The sequence below is a fragment of the Hyperolius riggenbachi genome, chromosome 11 (assembly GCF_040937935.1).
Source record: "Hyperolius riggenbachi isolate aHypRig1 chromosome 11, aHypRig1.pri, whole genome shotgun sequence".
In the NCBI taxonomy this organism is placed as follows: domain Eukaryota; kingdom Metazoa; phylum Chordata; class Amphibia; order Anura; family Hyperoliidae; genus Hyperolius; species Hyperolius riggenbachi.
In genome coordinates, this window is record NC_090656.1 from 38,778,838 (window position 1) to 38,795,834 (window position 16,997).

General features: G+C 44.7%; 1 protein-coding gene across 8 annotated transcripts in view; it reads right to left on the minus strand.

Moving 5' to 3' along the window:
* The window catches only part of CHST8 (carbohydrate sulfotransferase 8), a 584,914-nt gene that overhangs the window by 390,385 nt on the left and 177,532 nt on the right, over positions 1-16,997 (minus strand). For all 8 annotated transcript variants that reach the window (XM_068260871.1, XM_068260863.1, XM_068260868.1 and 5 more), the window contains exon 2: positions 14,318-14,531. In XM_068260871.1, coding sequence (XP_068116972.1) covers positions 14,318-14,432 — 115 coding nt within the window. In that variant the 5' untranslated portion in view covers positions 14,433-14,531. The remainder of the gene's footprint in view (positions 1-14,317; positions 14,532-16,997) is intronic.

Genomic DNA, 16,997 nt, shown 5'->3' on the forward strand with positions numbered 1-16,997 from the left:
CCACCTTCCCTCCGCTTCAAAGCGATTTCCCTTCCCGCATGCAATCTTCCCTCGGAATGTTTATCAGCCGGGGGAGGGGAGATGGTTTGGGGCGCATACACTATGCAAGATTTGTTTTCCTATGGATAAATGCAATCAAAGTTTATCTGCTCCCAGAAGCCAGCCGGATGGGATTGTTTCAGCTGAAACATCAGAAGAAAATTGTAACTAATGTTGTGGAAAATGACTTGGATATTGGCTGCTGGGAACGGCATGACAATTAGGCCGGAATGGGGAGGCCGGGGTGGAAGGGGAGACAAATGGAAACAAATCAGCACAAACAGGCGCTGTCAGGAGCACTTTACTGACGCACAGTAATGAAAGCATTACTTAAGGCTTCATGGCAATGCAATATGTTCTAGATCAGCCTACCGACAACGTTCTGCATAAGCACAAACCAAATCAGCTGCTCACAAAGGGCTTTCACAAATGCGGAGAAGGGTGGAATGTAAATATCTCCAGCTCCAGAATTCACAGGTTCAGCATGACAAGGCTGACATCAACTAATGTCTTATGGATTTATAAAGTCATAGGTTGGATCCTGCAATGGTTCTCTGAAAACTACTGTACACAAGATCTGTCTTATGTTCTCTGACCCTCACTACCTTCCAGAACGGCTGAAGGGAGCAGCTTAGTAGAATTAAAGGGACACTTAAGCCAGGAATAAAAAAAAATCAGTTTTACTTTCCTGGGGCTTCTACCAGCCCCCTCCAGCCCCCCTGTGTTCTCAGAGTCACTCATGGAACTTCCGATCCCCCGCCACCAGCTGGTTTCGTTTTTGCCAACAGGCCCAACAGGCCTGGCCACGCGTATTTTGATTCGCGTTACCCATCCACAACAGCTTCCTGCACCCGTGCAGGATACTATTGAGGATGGGAACATGAAGAAGGAAACACGTGACCAGGCCTGCACAGGCGCAGAAAGCCCATCGACTCCCTGTGAGTGAAAACGAAACTAGCTGGCTGCAGGGGACCGAAGGCTCCTTGAGTGACTGCGAGGGCATGGGATGGCTGCAGGGGGCTGATATAAGTCCCAGGAAAGTAAAACTGATTTTTTTATTCCTGGCTTAAGTGTCCCTTTAAAGGATTGAATCAAAGAACAACTATTGTGAAAAATTAAAAAAAATAAATAAATAAATAAATACAAAATGTACATTTGCTCTAGAGCAAGTGGCTAGCACTTGATTTGTTTGGTTGGCTGGCGGTGGCAGAGTATCAATGCCCAGGCTTTGAGGGGGGGGGGGGGTGGCAGAGCCAAGCTTGAGCAAGAGGTGGGGCTGCCAGAAGGACACTGACATAAAACATAGTCTGGGCAGGCAAGGGCAGACTGCAGGCCACCAGTTGGATAGCAATGTTCATGAGTGAAATGCCCTGTAAATAACTGTCCACCTATGTCTCTGTCACTTACAGTAGGCAGTGAAAATCTGATATCTGACAGGTTTTGGACTAGACCATCTCCTCATGGAGGATTCTCAGATATTGTATTATTTACAAAAGCACTTACTGAACAGAAGTTGCTCAGTTCAACTTGCAAAATAATGAGTGGGGAAGCTGTGAGGCATCTCTGTATAGATCCTTTCCAGGAAAAGCTTTAGTAAAGAATAAAAAAAAAAGAGATCCTGAGAATCTCCCATGAGGAGATGGACTAGTCCAAAACGTGTCAGATCTGCTAGCTTTTTACTTAATTGTGCGTGTGATAGTGGTCCTTTAAAGTGGCCATATATGTTGCAATATGTTTCTTCATTTTTACAGCAATTCAATGAAAACAATTGATCAGACAAAAACATTGACATTTCCCAGGCTCTGTGAAGGAGGACTAAGTCTGCCTGGATTTGCCAAATGCTCGTTTCTGGTGTGATTCAGACTCTACTGCAGCCATAGAGATCTGTAGGGCTGCCGGGAAACTGGTATTGTATAACAGGAAATAAATATGGCAGCCCCTATATCTCTCTCATTCAGGTGTGCTTTAAAAAAAAACTGGTCAATTTGCGTGACATTTTTCTTCAAGGATGAGATGGCAACTGGTTTGCATTCTTTAATGCTGTGAATCAAATAAACGCATCATTTCCTTTTGGTCTGAATGATCTTATTGAAAATATAGAGGCACTTAGGCTCGTCCTTACACAGCAAACAGCTGCTCCTTTTATGGCCTGATGAAGCGGGCATAGACCTGTGAAACACGTTGCAAATTGTTGGAGTTACAAATAAAGTGAATTTTTACTTTACAGATTGGCTTGTGTAAGTCTCAGTGGGAGGTAAGTCCACCCCTACCTTCCTTTTAAACTGTTTTTAAACTCTTTATTCTACAATCGGCACCTCTGTTATACTGTTCACACTACTAGTCGAAAATGCGATCGCTTGCTAAAAATGGAACCATTGATGGGCAACTTTAGGACCACAGGACCAGCCTAGAAGCTTCTCACACATCCTGGGTCACCTCAGTGTCCATCTCTCTCATGGTCACCTATGAGGAGTCCCTGATGAGAATGTGTTTCTGGACTAGCTGTGTGATCAGTAAGTACCTCAAAGAGGAACTGTAATGAAACTTTTGTAATGTATAAAAATGCTTATTAATTTATAAATGATTTACTCAGGGTTTGCCTATTGTAAAAGCTTTCCTCACCCCGATTTACATTCCGAAACTTATCACAGGTGGCGACATATTTAGTCCTGTCAGGTGCATCTCTGTGGAATGTTCGTTTCTGAATATTCCTACGCCAGTATAAAATATACCTGGTCTCCCAGAATGCTCTGGGAGGAGAATTCTGCATATCTAATCAGCCTATGCTGTGACATCACTGGAAGGGCAAAGCTAAATAATACACAGCAATAGATAGCTATAGGAAGTGTTTCTCACGCTGAAACCAGGGACATTACTATAAAAAGTGGGTATTCTGAGTAAATGACTGCATTCTGCTTCATGTCACTACAGGGCCTCTTTAATGTAGCATCAAAAAGTCAAGCAGCTAAAGATGCAAACCTGTATATTAACAGATTGCTACTGCAATAGTAGTCCTATGACCACTACTGGACAGCTCAAAGTCCACAACAACCGATGTCCCTTCTGTGTGGCAGGATGTAGATGTAAGGTGACAATCGTTCTGTCTGGGTGGGTGTGCGTCCATGTGTGAAGCTGACAGGAGTGATCATGGTGTGACTGGAGAGATGGGGTCCTGTAGTAATGGCCGGGGGACCACTCAGGCAGTCATGTGACAGCGGTGACAAGCAGTCAGTGATAACCGAGGAAAAACTCAAGAAACGAAATGAGAGTCTCCCTCCTGTCACCTCCGTCTTGTCAGTGCAAGCGAGGCATGTTCATGTTCACCGTGCGAGTCACCTGGGAAAATAAACAAGCTATGACTTTAGCTGCATAAGATACTAACCTAGCAGAGGAAAAAATACATCTATGTCTATAATGTTTAATGAACAGATTGTCATATTTTTTTATGCAATTGCAAAAAGTATTGAAGGAACACAATCAATTAACATGTTTTTTTAACTGAGATAGGAATAGTTTGGGAAGTGCGAGTGTAATCGTTTAAAGGAATACTGTAGGGAGGTTGGGGGAAAACGAGTTAAACTTACCCAATGTTTCTAATGGTCCCCCGCAGACATCCTGTGCCCGCGCAGCCACTAACCGATGCTCCGGCCCCGCCTCCGGTTCACTTCTGGAATTTCAGACTTTAAAGTATGAAAACCACTGCGCCTACGTTGCCGTGTCCTCGCTTCCCCTGATGTCACCAGGATCGTACTGCGCAGGCACAGACCATACTGGGCTTGTGCTATACACTCCGGGTGACGTCAGTGGGAGCGAGGACACGGCAACTCAGGCGCAGTGGTTTTCAAACTGAAAAGGCTGAAATTCCAGAAGTGAACCAGAGGCGGGGCCGGAGCATCAGTGAGTGGCTGCGGTGGCACAGGATGTCAGAGGGGGACCATTAGAAGCCCTGGGTAAGTTCAACTCATTTTCCCCCGACCCCCTACAGTATTCCTTTAAATGCTTATCTCTTATTTTACGGTTATTAAATTCCTGTCGCCAATTCTGACGGCAGGGTGAACCTGAGGGGATCGGGAATTCCCTCACACTACATCTGTTAACCCTGTGTGTGAGAGAAAGCTCTCACTGCAGGTGGCTGCCTCTGAGAGCTGTCTGCTGAAAGCAGAGGAAATTAACTTATGTGCAACATAAACATTTGTAACAGTATGTGAAACCTGACACCAGAGGCATTTCATATAACTGCTTCACCTATGCAAATGAGACAGTCCAAATGCAGCTAAAATCTACACACAATGAGTTTTAGATAACAGTCGGACTCGGAGGTGACTGTGCACAGAAAAATTATAAATCCTGTGAATTCTCCCTCTTTGTGCACTGTGTTGTCATCACCAGCAAAAAAAACAAACAAAAAAAATAAGAATGAAGAAATGTACTATGGGAAAGTAAAAACACTGGCTGCATTATTCTTTGCACAAGTCTGTTGTTTCTGGATACAGATCATGCAAGATGCATTGGAAGGATGTTAAACTAAAGACTTTAAAAAAGAAAAAAAAAGAATACATCAGCCTCCATGACTGTAGCGCAAGTGACCATTTTGACATACGGTTGCCCTGCATGTGGCCTTCTGATTAGGAATCCTTTCATTAGATTCCAGGTCTGCTCATTAAGGCTGGAAACCTCAGTGACAAATATGAATAAAAACATTTACCGGCGTTCTGAAAACAGTATATTCAATTTGCGAATCCATCCGGCGGTGAGCGAGGCGCCGGTGTCCCCGCGCGTTTACTATTCACATGTGACGCCGTGTTCAGCTGGCGAGGTATTAGCACAACCTTTAGATGCAGAAATTGGTTTACACAGGCCATTCGCCTCCAAACAGTTATTTGTATTCAATATCAAACGGCATCAGCTGGATTTTATTTCATTTAGCCACAATTTGCATATATATTACATTAGAAGAGCCGTCTGTGAAGCTTTGAGGAACATTTCCGAAGCGGGGCTCGACTAGAAGATGACATTTGCTGGGGGGCCGAGGAAGGAATACAAAAATATGATGGTTTGAGAGGAGGAAGACAGTGAAATACACTTGGCTGAAGCAGCTGAGCCTCAGGAGCTGGCCTCGCCCGGCTCTCCCCGCACCTACTAATCTCTGCAAGAGACCCTAAATTACTTTCGGGTGATGGTGCTAATGGGAGAACTACACATCACTGGGTTGGAGGAACTGGAATACAAATACACGGGAAGCTTCAGCACCTCGGACAGCGGTCCTGATCGCCAGCACTTGTGTCACGTCGCACTTGTTAGCTGTGAATTATTATCTTGGTAGAACGTAGTTTTCATTTAATGGGAGATGTTCAAAGCCAGAGAATTAAAAGGCCTTCAAACAGAATTTCAGTGAACCGCCCTGTATGATATTAATCTATATTAGTGTCACTAGTGTTTAGGGTAACTTCAAGACTCCAGACCAACTACCCCCCCATGCATCCATACTAACCCTAACCTCACCCTTACCACAGGTTTCCCCTTCCTTACTTATACTTAGGCTGACCCCCTCGCACATACACACACACACTCATCCATACTAACCCTAACCTCACCCCTACCACAGGTTTCCCCTTCCTTACTTATACTTAGGCTGACCCCCTCACACATACACACACACACTCATCCATACTAACCCTAACCTCACGCTTCCCCTTCCTTACCTATACTGAGGCTACATCCTTCCTTACTGCTACCCTACACACATATCCATACTAACCCTAACCTCACCCCTACCACAGGTTTCCCCCCTCCTTACCTATACTAAGGCTACCCCCTTCATTACTACTCCCCCCCACACACACACATTCATACTAACCCTAACCTCACCCCTCCCACAGGTTTCCCCTTCCTTACCTATGCTGAGGCCGACACACCCCTCCCCCCAACACACACACACTCTCATCCATACTAACCATACCCTCACCCCTACCACATGCTTCCCCTTCCTTACCTATACTGAGGCTGACCCCCTTACACATACACACACACACTCATCCATACTAACCCTAACCTCACCCCTACCACAGGTTTCCCCTTCCTTACCTATACGGAGGCTGACCCCCTCACACATACACACACACACACACTCATCCATACTAACCCTAACCTCACCCCTACCACAGGCTTCCCCTTCCTTACCTATACGGAGGCTGACCCCCTCACACATACACACACTCATCCATACTAACCCTAACCTCACCCCTACCACAGGCTTCCCCTTCCTTACCTATACAGAGGCTGACCCCCTCACACATACACACACACACACACTCATCCATACTAACCCTAACCTCACCCCTACCACAGGTTTCCCCTTCCTTACCTATACGGAGGCTGACCCCCTCACACATACACACACACACTTCTCCATACTAACCCTAACCTCACCCCTACCACAGGTTTCCCCTTTCTTAGCCATACTGAGGCTACATCCTTTCTTACTGCTACCCTGCACACACATCCATGCTAACCCTAACCTCACCCCTACCACAGGCTTCCCCACTTCTTACCTATACTAAGGCTACCCTCCTCCTTACTGCTCTCCCCCCCCCCCCCCCCCCACACACACACACATCCATACTAACCCTAACCTCACCCCTCCCACAGGTGTGTTGCCTCCCCCCCCCCCCGTCTTCATTCTATAGCTGTTCCTTTCCTTACTGCTACCCCCAAAATAGTGCTAACTTTAACCCACTCTCCAAAACAAAGTTATCTCCATCCATGGAATAATCACCACATCCAGCCTCACAGTCAGAATCAGAATCAGAATCATTTATTTCGCCAAGTACAACGGGGGTTGTACCCGGAATTATTTTTGGCACATACAGGGTCGGTGATGGTACAGCAGAACGCAAGCAGTAATGTACATTACATTAGTAGTGAGTACACATGCATGGGACATAATACTTAGTTACATAGTTACATAGTCGAAGGCCCCAAGGAGACATCCAAGTGCTATGTGAGTGGAGTCGCTACCTTCTCTGCAGCGCTCAACAGCTCTGCAGCTATTTGGATGCCCCCCAGAAAGCCGAGGAAAGAAGTGAAGAATAAACCTAGATGTAAGAAAACTTACAGATGGACCCAGGAGGAGGTCTGGAGGGGGTAATCCGCTGCCGTATTAGGCACTCAAACGCTTCTGCAGCAATACTTGAATCAGATGCCCCCCCAGTCCAACCCTGGGGAAGAGAGAGAGATGCGAGAGAAAGGGAGGAAAATAAAGATAAGTGAGAGAGAAAGTGAGAGGGACAGTGAAGAGCGAGTCCCCTTGTGCAGAGCAGCCGTCAGATGGATCAGGCGAGGAAGTAGTTCAGGTCAGGTGGATCAGGCGTCAGGGTGGCTGGGTTTGATGTAGCCCAGGAGGAGCAGACCGGTGGGCCCCTGCCAGATGCTGGATCGTCAAGTCCGGCAGACCACGTGGGGGCCAGGTGGAAGGCGGCAGCACCAGGCTGTCTGAGCAGGCCCCGGTGGCCCAGAATGGCCTCTGCAAAAGTTCCTCTGTGGAGGGCCTGGATACCTTCCATGGAGGGCCCACAGAAAGTGAGGGCAGTGCCCGCACCAGGTGGGCCCATGGTCGCAGCCACGTGGGGCCGATGTACACTACGGCGCCATGGTGGGGGTGAGCCGCGTGGCAGCAGCAGCAGCCTGGGCACCAGCTGCAGTTCAGAGCACCAACCCCGGCGGCTCAGGCGGCAGAGCTGGGCAAGATGACCCCATGTCCCGCTCTGTGGTCTGGTCTGCCGTCGTGTAGTCTGCAACACACAGTCTGCATTTAGCGCTACTGTAACCTGATATTTTTAACCCTGACTGTTTGTTTGAAGGAGCAATGCTGAAGCTGAAATACTTTGGACATATAATGAGAAGGCAGGACTCATTGGAGAAGACCCTCCCTGATGTTCGGAAATATCGAGGGCAAAAGGAGGAGAGTGGGATGGCTAAATAGTATCATAGAAGCAACAAACATGAGCTTGGAGAGGCAGTAGATGATGGAGGGGCCTGGCACTGTTCCATAGGGGCGCAAAGTGTGACACGACTAAACAACAACATCCTGATATATTTACCTACTAGCATAAGGAATTACATTAGTCTTCATATTGGGGGTCCAGATGAGTGGTTTCCTTTTAAAACCTATTTCCACAGTAATTTTTCAAACTATTTTCAACAAAACAAATCCCTTTCTTCCAGCTACTATCATGATGCCCCTTCCCCTTATAAAAAAAATGATTCATACTCATACAGGGGACTCGTCACAGCATCAAGCCAACAGGCTATCCACAATTCTTTTTTCCTTTGGCTCCAGTTGCAGTGTTTTGATGACCCCCCCCCCCCCCCCCCACACACACACACACACACACACACACACACACACACACACAAATGCACGCGTGCACACACATACACACACACAAATGCACGCATGTGCATTTATTCTCCCGTTCTACATCCCAAGATCGTCCTTAAGGCTGGCAAGGTTTCCTGCACCTGGTGTCATACACTGTTGCCAAACCTCCTGCCAACTGGGATACTATGGGTGATGTAGGTGGCTGTAGCTACCATGCCTTTCTTCCAGTAGGTCAGGGCTGGCTAACTACAGACCTCAAAGGCCGTGGTCCTCACACATGTTTTGGCACAGCTAACATTAATTGATGGGGTTGGATCAGGAAAGGTGTGGTTCATAAAGTACAACACATTTCTCCATTCCTCTGTCCATCCTTCAACCTGGATCTGGCCCTGGACGACTGGACAGCCCTACAATAAGTGAACAAGACAAGGGGCGAGTAGCAGATGTCTACCTCTTGGAGCCCCACTGTGAAGTCATCTCTGGAAATGTAGGGGTTAGTGTAAGTATAATAGGAAACATTTGGAGTAGAGAGCTCTCTTTAGTTTACAAAAAAGTATTTAATGCATGAACAAGAAAACCAGTCAAATATAGATGGGGTGAATTTGGAGGAAACCATATGGCTGCAGTACACAAATGTTACACAGAAGAAACCATCAGTTGTTTAAGGGAATAACAAATTATAATAGGTTTTCTCAACCAGCATGAGAAAAGTATACTCCGAATCTAGGGAGCTCTTTTTAGCGTTAGTTGGATGGATGGGAGATAGAGGGATTTACTCTCACTTTACAGTTTTTGAGTACATGTGCAGGATACAGGAAGCTCATTATTGGGCAGCACGGTGGCGTAGTGGAGAGCACTCTCCCCTTGCAGTGATGGTTCCCCATTCAAATCCCAGCCAGGGCACCATTTGCATGGAATTTGTATGTTATCCCTGTGTCTGTGTGGGTTTCCTCCAGCCTTTCCGGTTTCCTCCAACATCCCAAAAACATGCAGATAAGTTAACTGGCTTCCCCCTGGACTAGGATACATACACAATACGTACATAGACATTTCACTATGGTAGGGATTAGATTGTTTGTGAGCCCCTCTGAGGGACAGTTCGTGACAAGACAATATACTCTTGTACAGTGCTGCGCAAGTTGTTGGCGCTATATAAATACTAAATAATAAATACCAGTGGGAGAGTGGAGCCCTACCTTAAAGAGACTCTGTAACAAAATTTGGAGCCTTATTTCTTCTATCCTATAAGTTCCTATACCTGTTCTAATGTGGTCTGTCTTACTGCAGCCTTTCCTACTTGCACTGTCTCTGTAATAAATCTTATCTTCTTTCCTCTGTCAGCTCTGTCGGGATCAGGCTGGAATGTGTGGAATGTGCAGCACTGCTTGTCATTGACAGAAGCTTTACACACCCTCTCCAAGCTCTGCACGAGTCACACAGTAAGCTAGTTCTCAGCCTATGGTACTCTGGTTAGAAGCCAAGTCTTTTGTTTGTAAACACTGCCTAAAACTGTTAATTACAAGCCAGGATTGCAGAAGGGAGTTGCAGAAACAGCACAGAGGGGCCCAGGAGAACATAATGAATAGAATGGTATGCTTTTTAGTGTAAGAATGTTAGAGTACAGATACTCTTTAACTATGCAGAGGTTTTAAGAGTAAAACAAAATAATTTAGGACATCCAATTCTTGCCACAAACATATAGATGGTAATGCAAACTATTGATTTGAAAATGGTGGAAGGAGATCCTAAGATGATCATCTGAATGTTTTAAAATAAATCGCTCTGATTCAGTTCCATCTAAGTTTCCACTCATCCATTCAATGAACCGCCTACATTGAATAAACAACGATCGGTGGTTAGACTGTGATTGCATTTCTCGGAGTGTATAATGGTGCGGTTCTTCACCTCAGAATCCAGTCCAAAATCATGATACAGAATGCCACCATGATCTGTGGGTCTCTGCAACAAATTAAAGGGCAAGTGAGGGGTCATTATGCTCCGCTAGTGACCCCTCACCCCACCCATCCCTGGCATGCACCAGCCTTGCACAAGTTTGTGCGCTCTGTGTAAAATTATGCCCGAGAAAGGGAACTGACTGTATTGCCCAAATTCCTGCATCTGTGTATGAACTGCCAAGCCAAAAGACGACACAGTTTGAATTTAAATGTGCAAATACTTAACAGCTAATGCTTGGATCATTATCGCACTGATAAACGTGTTTCAGCTGGCAATCATTCCTTTACCTGTAATTGATGCAGTGATTTCCATTCCTTACTGCCCTGGCTCACACTCCTGCTGGTACAGGTAAATACGGCACTATGCAATTACCCACATATACATTTGGAAAAGCCAGCCATGTGATAGAAAGCATTGAACTGGCAGCATACCGGGTGCCCCAGTTTTTTTTTTTTTTTTTTTTTATAAGAGGCTTTATTGAAATGTTTAACACATGATGCTAAACAATAGCACCAGAAGCAAAAACAAGGAAAAGGAGCTCCCTGGTTCACGCACACATCTTCTACGGGAATGCCCAAAAAATTCAGTACTTACAGAATACTATTAGCTCTTGTTTACAACCACTTATAGATCACTCCTTTAACCACCCTGGCGTTCTATTAAGATCGCCAGGGCAGCTGCGGGAGGGTTTTTTTTTTAATAAAAAAAAACGATTTCATGCAGCCAACTGAAAGTTGGCTGCATGAAAGCCCACTAGAGGGCGCTCCCAACCCATATTTCTGATCGCCTCCGGCGATCCGCAGTAACAAGGAAGGCCGCAATGAGCGGCCTTCCTTGTTTCATTTTGCTCGTCGCCATGGCGACGAGCGGAGTGACGTCATGGACGTCAGCCGACGTCCTGACGTCAGCCGCCTCCGATCCAGCCCTCAGCGCTGGCCGGAACTGTTTGTTCCGGCTGCGCAGGGCTCGGGCGGCTGGGGGGACCCGCACACGCGGCTGGCAAAAGTCCCGGCTGCGTGTGCTGCTTTTTACAGCGAGCAAATCGGCCCAGCAGGGCCTGAGCGGCAGCCACCGGCGGTAATGGACGAGCTGAGCTCGTCCATACCGCTAAGGTGGTTAAAGAGAACCTGAGGTGTTTTTTTGGTGGGCGGTGTAAGAAACTATATGTTGGTTGCTATTGGCAACATCACAACCCACCTTTATTCCGGCACCAGCAACTCATTACTAAGAGCTGCAAACACGACTCATCACAGCAAACAGTATGGGAGATATTACTTCTTAGGCGTCTTCAAAGTTTCAGGTGTTTATTCAGTAAACAGAAATACAGATACAGTTCATTACATCTTTAGCCAAGCAGATTATTCTGTAGTAAGTCTTTTGCGCTGCAGCTTCTTGATTCCCTTGCGAGGAATCAGGTGTCCTCTTATGTCTATCCTACGTTCCATCTACACTACGTATATACAGCGTACAGTTATATAATATGACACAACATAAATAAATGAAAGTAAAGGGTTTAAAGGGTTCAAGCCAGCAAAGAGAAAAAGTGTCTCTCTTCAGCCTGTGACCCCCTTTAATACCGGTCACCAAAGCGTTAAATGTTACATCATCTGAGCCATCCCCCCAAACCTACAATTGGCTCAGACCCTTTGTGGAGTCATGACACACACCTACTTAACACGCCCACCAGGGGCATTCCTGCAGGGTTTCCAGAGCTGCCATTGGACAGCTCTCTCTCTCTCTCCCTAGCCACGCCCCTGCTGAACCCCCTCCTCCCTACATGCTGTGAATGAGAGAATAAATCTCTCATTCCAGCATCATGATCCAGAGGTCACAAAAGTAAAAATAGGCCAGTGCAGCACACAGGAGCGGCGGTTTTGGAGGCTACCTGATCCGTCCAGCCCCCGGATCAGGTGGCCTGTTTTTTTTTTTGTTTTTTTTTCCTGAGCACATCTCAGGCTCTCTAAGCTTACCCCTGCCTTGGCACCAGAGATGTATTATAATGTAATGGGGCCCTAGGCAAGGTAGTAGATTTGGGGCCCCCTTGTGGTCTCTTTGGTAAGCCGAAATGGAAAAAGGTCTGAGAAGATGGCTGGTGGGCCCCTTGACACCCAATAGGCCCCAGGCACCTGCCTAGGTTACCTGGTGGATGATCCTGCTCTGCCTGGCACTACTTCACATTGGTGTAGAATCCACTCCTCCTCCAGAGAGCCATTACTCATATCTTATGCTCTACAAGACAGGCCATTACAAGAAACTGGGGCTCACCAACAGTCTGTACACTCTCTAATATAAATTCATCTCCCTGAGTAACATTCAGCTGGAGGCCTCAGCAATGAGCAGCTTACCCTACCTGTATAGCCGACCTGATAGCTAAGCTTTGATTCTGACATATGACAATAGTCCAGGTCATTCCTATTTCTTCCCTTAGTGGTCCAATTATTACCAGTCAGTTGGCTTATCCCCCACCGTACCCGTCAGTCCAGTTCTTACCAAGATTTCTAGTTTTAGTTTGTTTCTTGCTATCAATACTCTGGGTTCTACAGGTATTATCCTCCAATCACTTACCAGGTCCATCCTGACTTGGTTGAAAAGTCAAGATGGACCTGACCTGAATTAGGGTGCTGGGTACCTCTACCCCCCCCCCCCCCCCCCGTAATTGTTGGAATATGAGATCGTGGAATACACAGCCAACCTCCCCCATTGTGGGTCCACTCCCTTACTTGCACAATTTATGCCTATTCTGTAGGCAGACGGCTCATCGCCCCTACAGAAACCATTAATTTTCTGACGTCTTAATCCCAAATTGAGTTTCAATCAGGCTGGTCCCCATCGGACTCAGCCACATGCCTTGCCCCAGTTGCCCTTTCTTCAATGGCTGGTTTGACTGCAGTGGGCACAGCCGTAGTTAATACAATTCGCATATGTTGCAGTATCTTCCAGAGTTCAGTTTAGCTTGCCAATAATTGTGTTTGTCATTGCATTTACAATGTTATTATTGACGATACAATATTTTGGTCGGCTACTTCAGGCGATTGCAGCATGATAAACATGTCCATGCTTGAACATTTTCAATAAAAATTTACCATAAAAACACAAAAACAAAACATACAAGTACATCATACAGTGCAACCCAGTCACCACCATGTGAAGGAAGAAAATACTGAATAATATCGACATCCAGCATCAAGCAAAGTATGCCATTCTAAATGCACAGCAGTGAGAGCATTGCAGTTCACGTAAAAAACTCCAATAACATTTGTAAATCTTTAAGCAACCATGACTGAAAACACAGTCAGATTTTGGAGAAGACATTACTGTGTTACAGTAGAGACACACCACGCAAAGAAACAACAAAGAAGATTGATGAGATAAACAAATGTATCTATCCTCCTTCTAAAATTGACTTTTTTTTTAGATATCCTATGGTTTTATTTTATATTTAAATGTACTTTTTACGTTTTTTCTGTTTCCTTGTCTCTGCTCAATGACACATTCATTAAGGTATACAAAATCTGTGAACTATTGACCCTTGTTATCTCTCCCCTGCTCTCAGAAGCAGTTTTCTGCCTGTAAAAAGTTTTATAGCTGTAATTCCTCATCAGTGAGGGTTACGCTATTGTCCGACCAGGTCCCTATTGGACAGAAACTGTCACTTGCATACCTGATATTTAACTCTCTCAGGCAGAGAAAGAAAGAAAGGAACACATCGTCATTTGTGTGCTCAGCACTATACATACACATGTCTATCTCATCATGTCACATCTCACCTTAGATGTCCTTTAAGAACTGTCCAATACCTTATATAAACCTGTAAGGACAGCAGTGAACTATAAACTTCACAGAAGAAAGGTGACTGGTCTGTTTAACGAGAACAACCTTTTTGAAAAACAAAGACCCTAAACAATTAGAGTGAAGCGCACAGAAGGTAGGAAGGTGTCTGACCTGCAGCCAGTCCTTGCTGATGAGCCATTTCCACTGGATCCTGCAGGTGGATGAAGACAACCAGGCCAGCGAGTCCGAACAGTAAGATGAAGGAGAACATGCAAGTCAGCCTCATATTTACTCCTCTCCGATCAGTCCAAAGTCCAGCCAAGAAAATGTACCATGCCAGCCACCGTCACAAGTCCGTCAGATCTCATCCTCCCATCTCAGGATTCTGCAAGACAAAAATAAAAAGAAACCATATAAAGATTCCCAGATTTTAAGCGTAACTACATTATATCAATAATACACATAAAACTGTCACACTAATCATACATACTGTAAGCGGCCACTGCAGACCAAGTACAGGAAGATCTCAGCAATTTAATCACATCTACCTAAACCCCATCCTTCCTACAGAATTCATGCAGGAGATTTTAGCTGCAGAAGGCTCATTTGAGATAAAAGTTACCATTTGAGCACTCTGATGACTAGAATGGTAATACTTTTAGATCTATCCCAATGCAAGCTGTACAGAGAATAGACTAGTATCCAGCAGTTAAGGATTATGGTATTAGGTTTCCTGAAGTGACATGAGATAAATGTGTGTATGCACAGTCCTTATTAAAGGATACCCGAAGTGACATGTGACATGATGAGATAGACATGGGTATGTACAGTGCCAAGCACACAAATAACTATGATGTGTTTCTTTTTTTTTCTCTGTCTGAAAGGGTTAAATATCAGGTATGTAAGTGGCTGACTCAGTCCTGACTCGACTCAGACAGGAAGTGACTACAGTGTGACCCTCACTGATAAGAAATTCCCCTTTTTATCTCTTTCTTGCGCTCAGAAGCCACTTTCTGCTAGGAAAGTGTTTTATAGTTGGAATTTCTTATCAGTGAGGGTCACACTGTAGTCACTTCCTGTCTGAATCAGGACTGAGTCAGCCACTTGCATAACTGATATTTAACCCTTTCAGACAGAGGAAAAAAAAGGAACGCAGCATAGTTATTTGTGTGCTAGGCACTGTACATACACATGTCTATCTCATCATGTCACTTTGGGTATCCTTTAATGCTAACACTGAAGGGAGTGTAAAAATACACTGTCTGAAAGTACAAAGTTTCCAGTGGCAGATATATTGTTTTCAAGAATATTTCAATACATACCGTATATACTCGCATATAAGCCGACCCATGTGTAAGCCGAGCCAGATGTGCCCCAAGGATGATACAGCTGTGTCTCAAGATGCCACTAGATGGCGTCATAGATATGAGACACAGCAATTGCCACACAGGAAGAATCCCCGATCATTGCACTGCTGACACATTGCTTGCATGCTACGTTCCACAAGTCAGGGACACAGGTAGTGCTGAGCAGCGCACTCTGCACACCATGTTGCAGGGAATGGGGGGCACAGACACAGCAGGGAGCCAGCTGGCAAGAGCAGGACCACTAGTGCACAGTCCTTACACTCCTCTGCCAGTAACAAACCCTGCTCCACCATCTGTTCTGCTTTACTGACTCACATATAAGCCGAGGGGGGTAACTTTTCAGCACATTTTTTGTGCTAAAAAATTAGGCTTATATGCGAGTATATAAGGTATTATAAATGGGAGAAACAGCAAGCACAGACAAACTCTATTCATAGATGAAATGTTTAACAATAATATTTTAATATAGTGTATAAAAATCAAATATATGGGAGAAAGCTTTAAAGTCTATACCAAAAAGTAGTTTCCTTAAAAGGACCACACCAGCAAATAAAAAAATAAAATCTGACGGAACCGACAGGTTTTGGACTAGTCTTATGGGCGATTCTCAGTGTTTTCTTGGTTTTCGTAAGTATTTCCTGAATGGCAGCTGCTAAGTCTAAATGCCAAAATAGTGTGTAAGTGAGTAGGGAGGCTGGCTGGTATCTTACCGTTTTGTAAATCCCGAGAATCCCCCATGAGGCCCAAAACCTGTCGGTTCTGTCAGATTTTAACTGCCTTCTTTTTTTGCTGGACTTGTCCTTTAATGGGCGATCCGCCACACCGGTTTCACAACTTTTATTAGAAAATATAATATTTATAATAGAATATAGTTCAGGAAACACAACAATATACCATGTTTTTCTGACTACAAGACGCTCCTAGGTTTAGAGGACAAAAACCAGGGAATTTTTTTTTTTTTATATATATGTAATATATATATATGTTATTAATATATATGTGATATATATATATATATATATATATATATATATGTATATGTATATGATCTTCTCAAAAAATTAGCATATTGTGATAAAGTTCATTATTTTCTGTAATGTACTGATAAACATAAGACTTTCATATATTTTAGATTCAAATACAAACAACTGACGTAGTTCAAGCCTTTTATTGTTTTAATATTGATGATTTTGGCATACAGCTCAAGAAAACCCAAAATTCCTATCTCAAAAAATTAGCATATTTCATCCGACCAATAAAAGAAAAGTGTTTTTTAAAACAAACAAAGTCAACCTTCAAATAATTATGTTCAGTTATGCACTCAATACTTGGTCGGGAATCCTTTTGCAGAAATGACTGCTTCAATGCGGCGTGACATGGAGGCAATCAGCCTGTGGCACTGCTCAGGTGTTATGGAGGCCCAGGATGCTTCAATAGCGGCCTTAAGCTCATCCAGAGTGTTGGGTCCTGCGTCTCTCAACTTT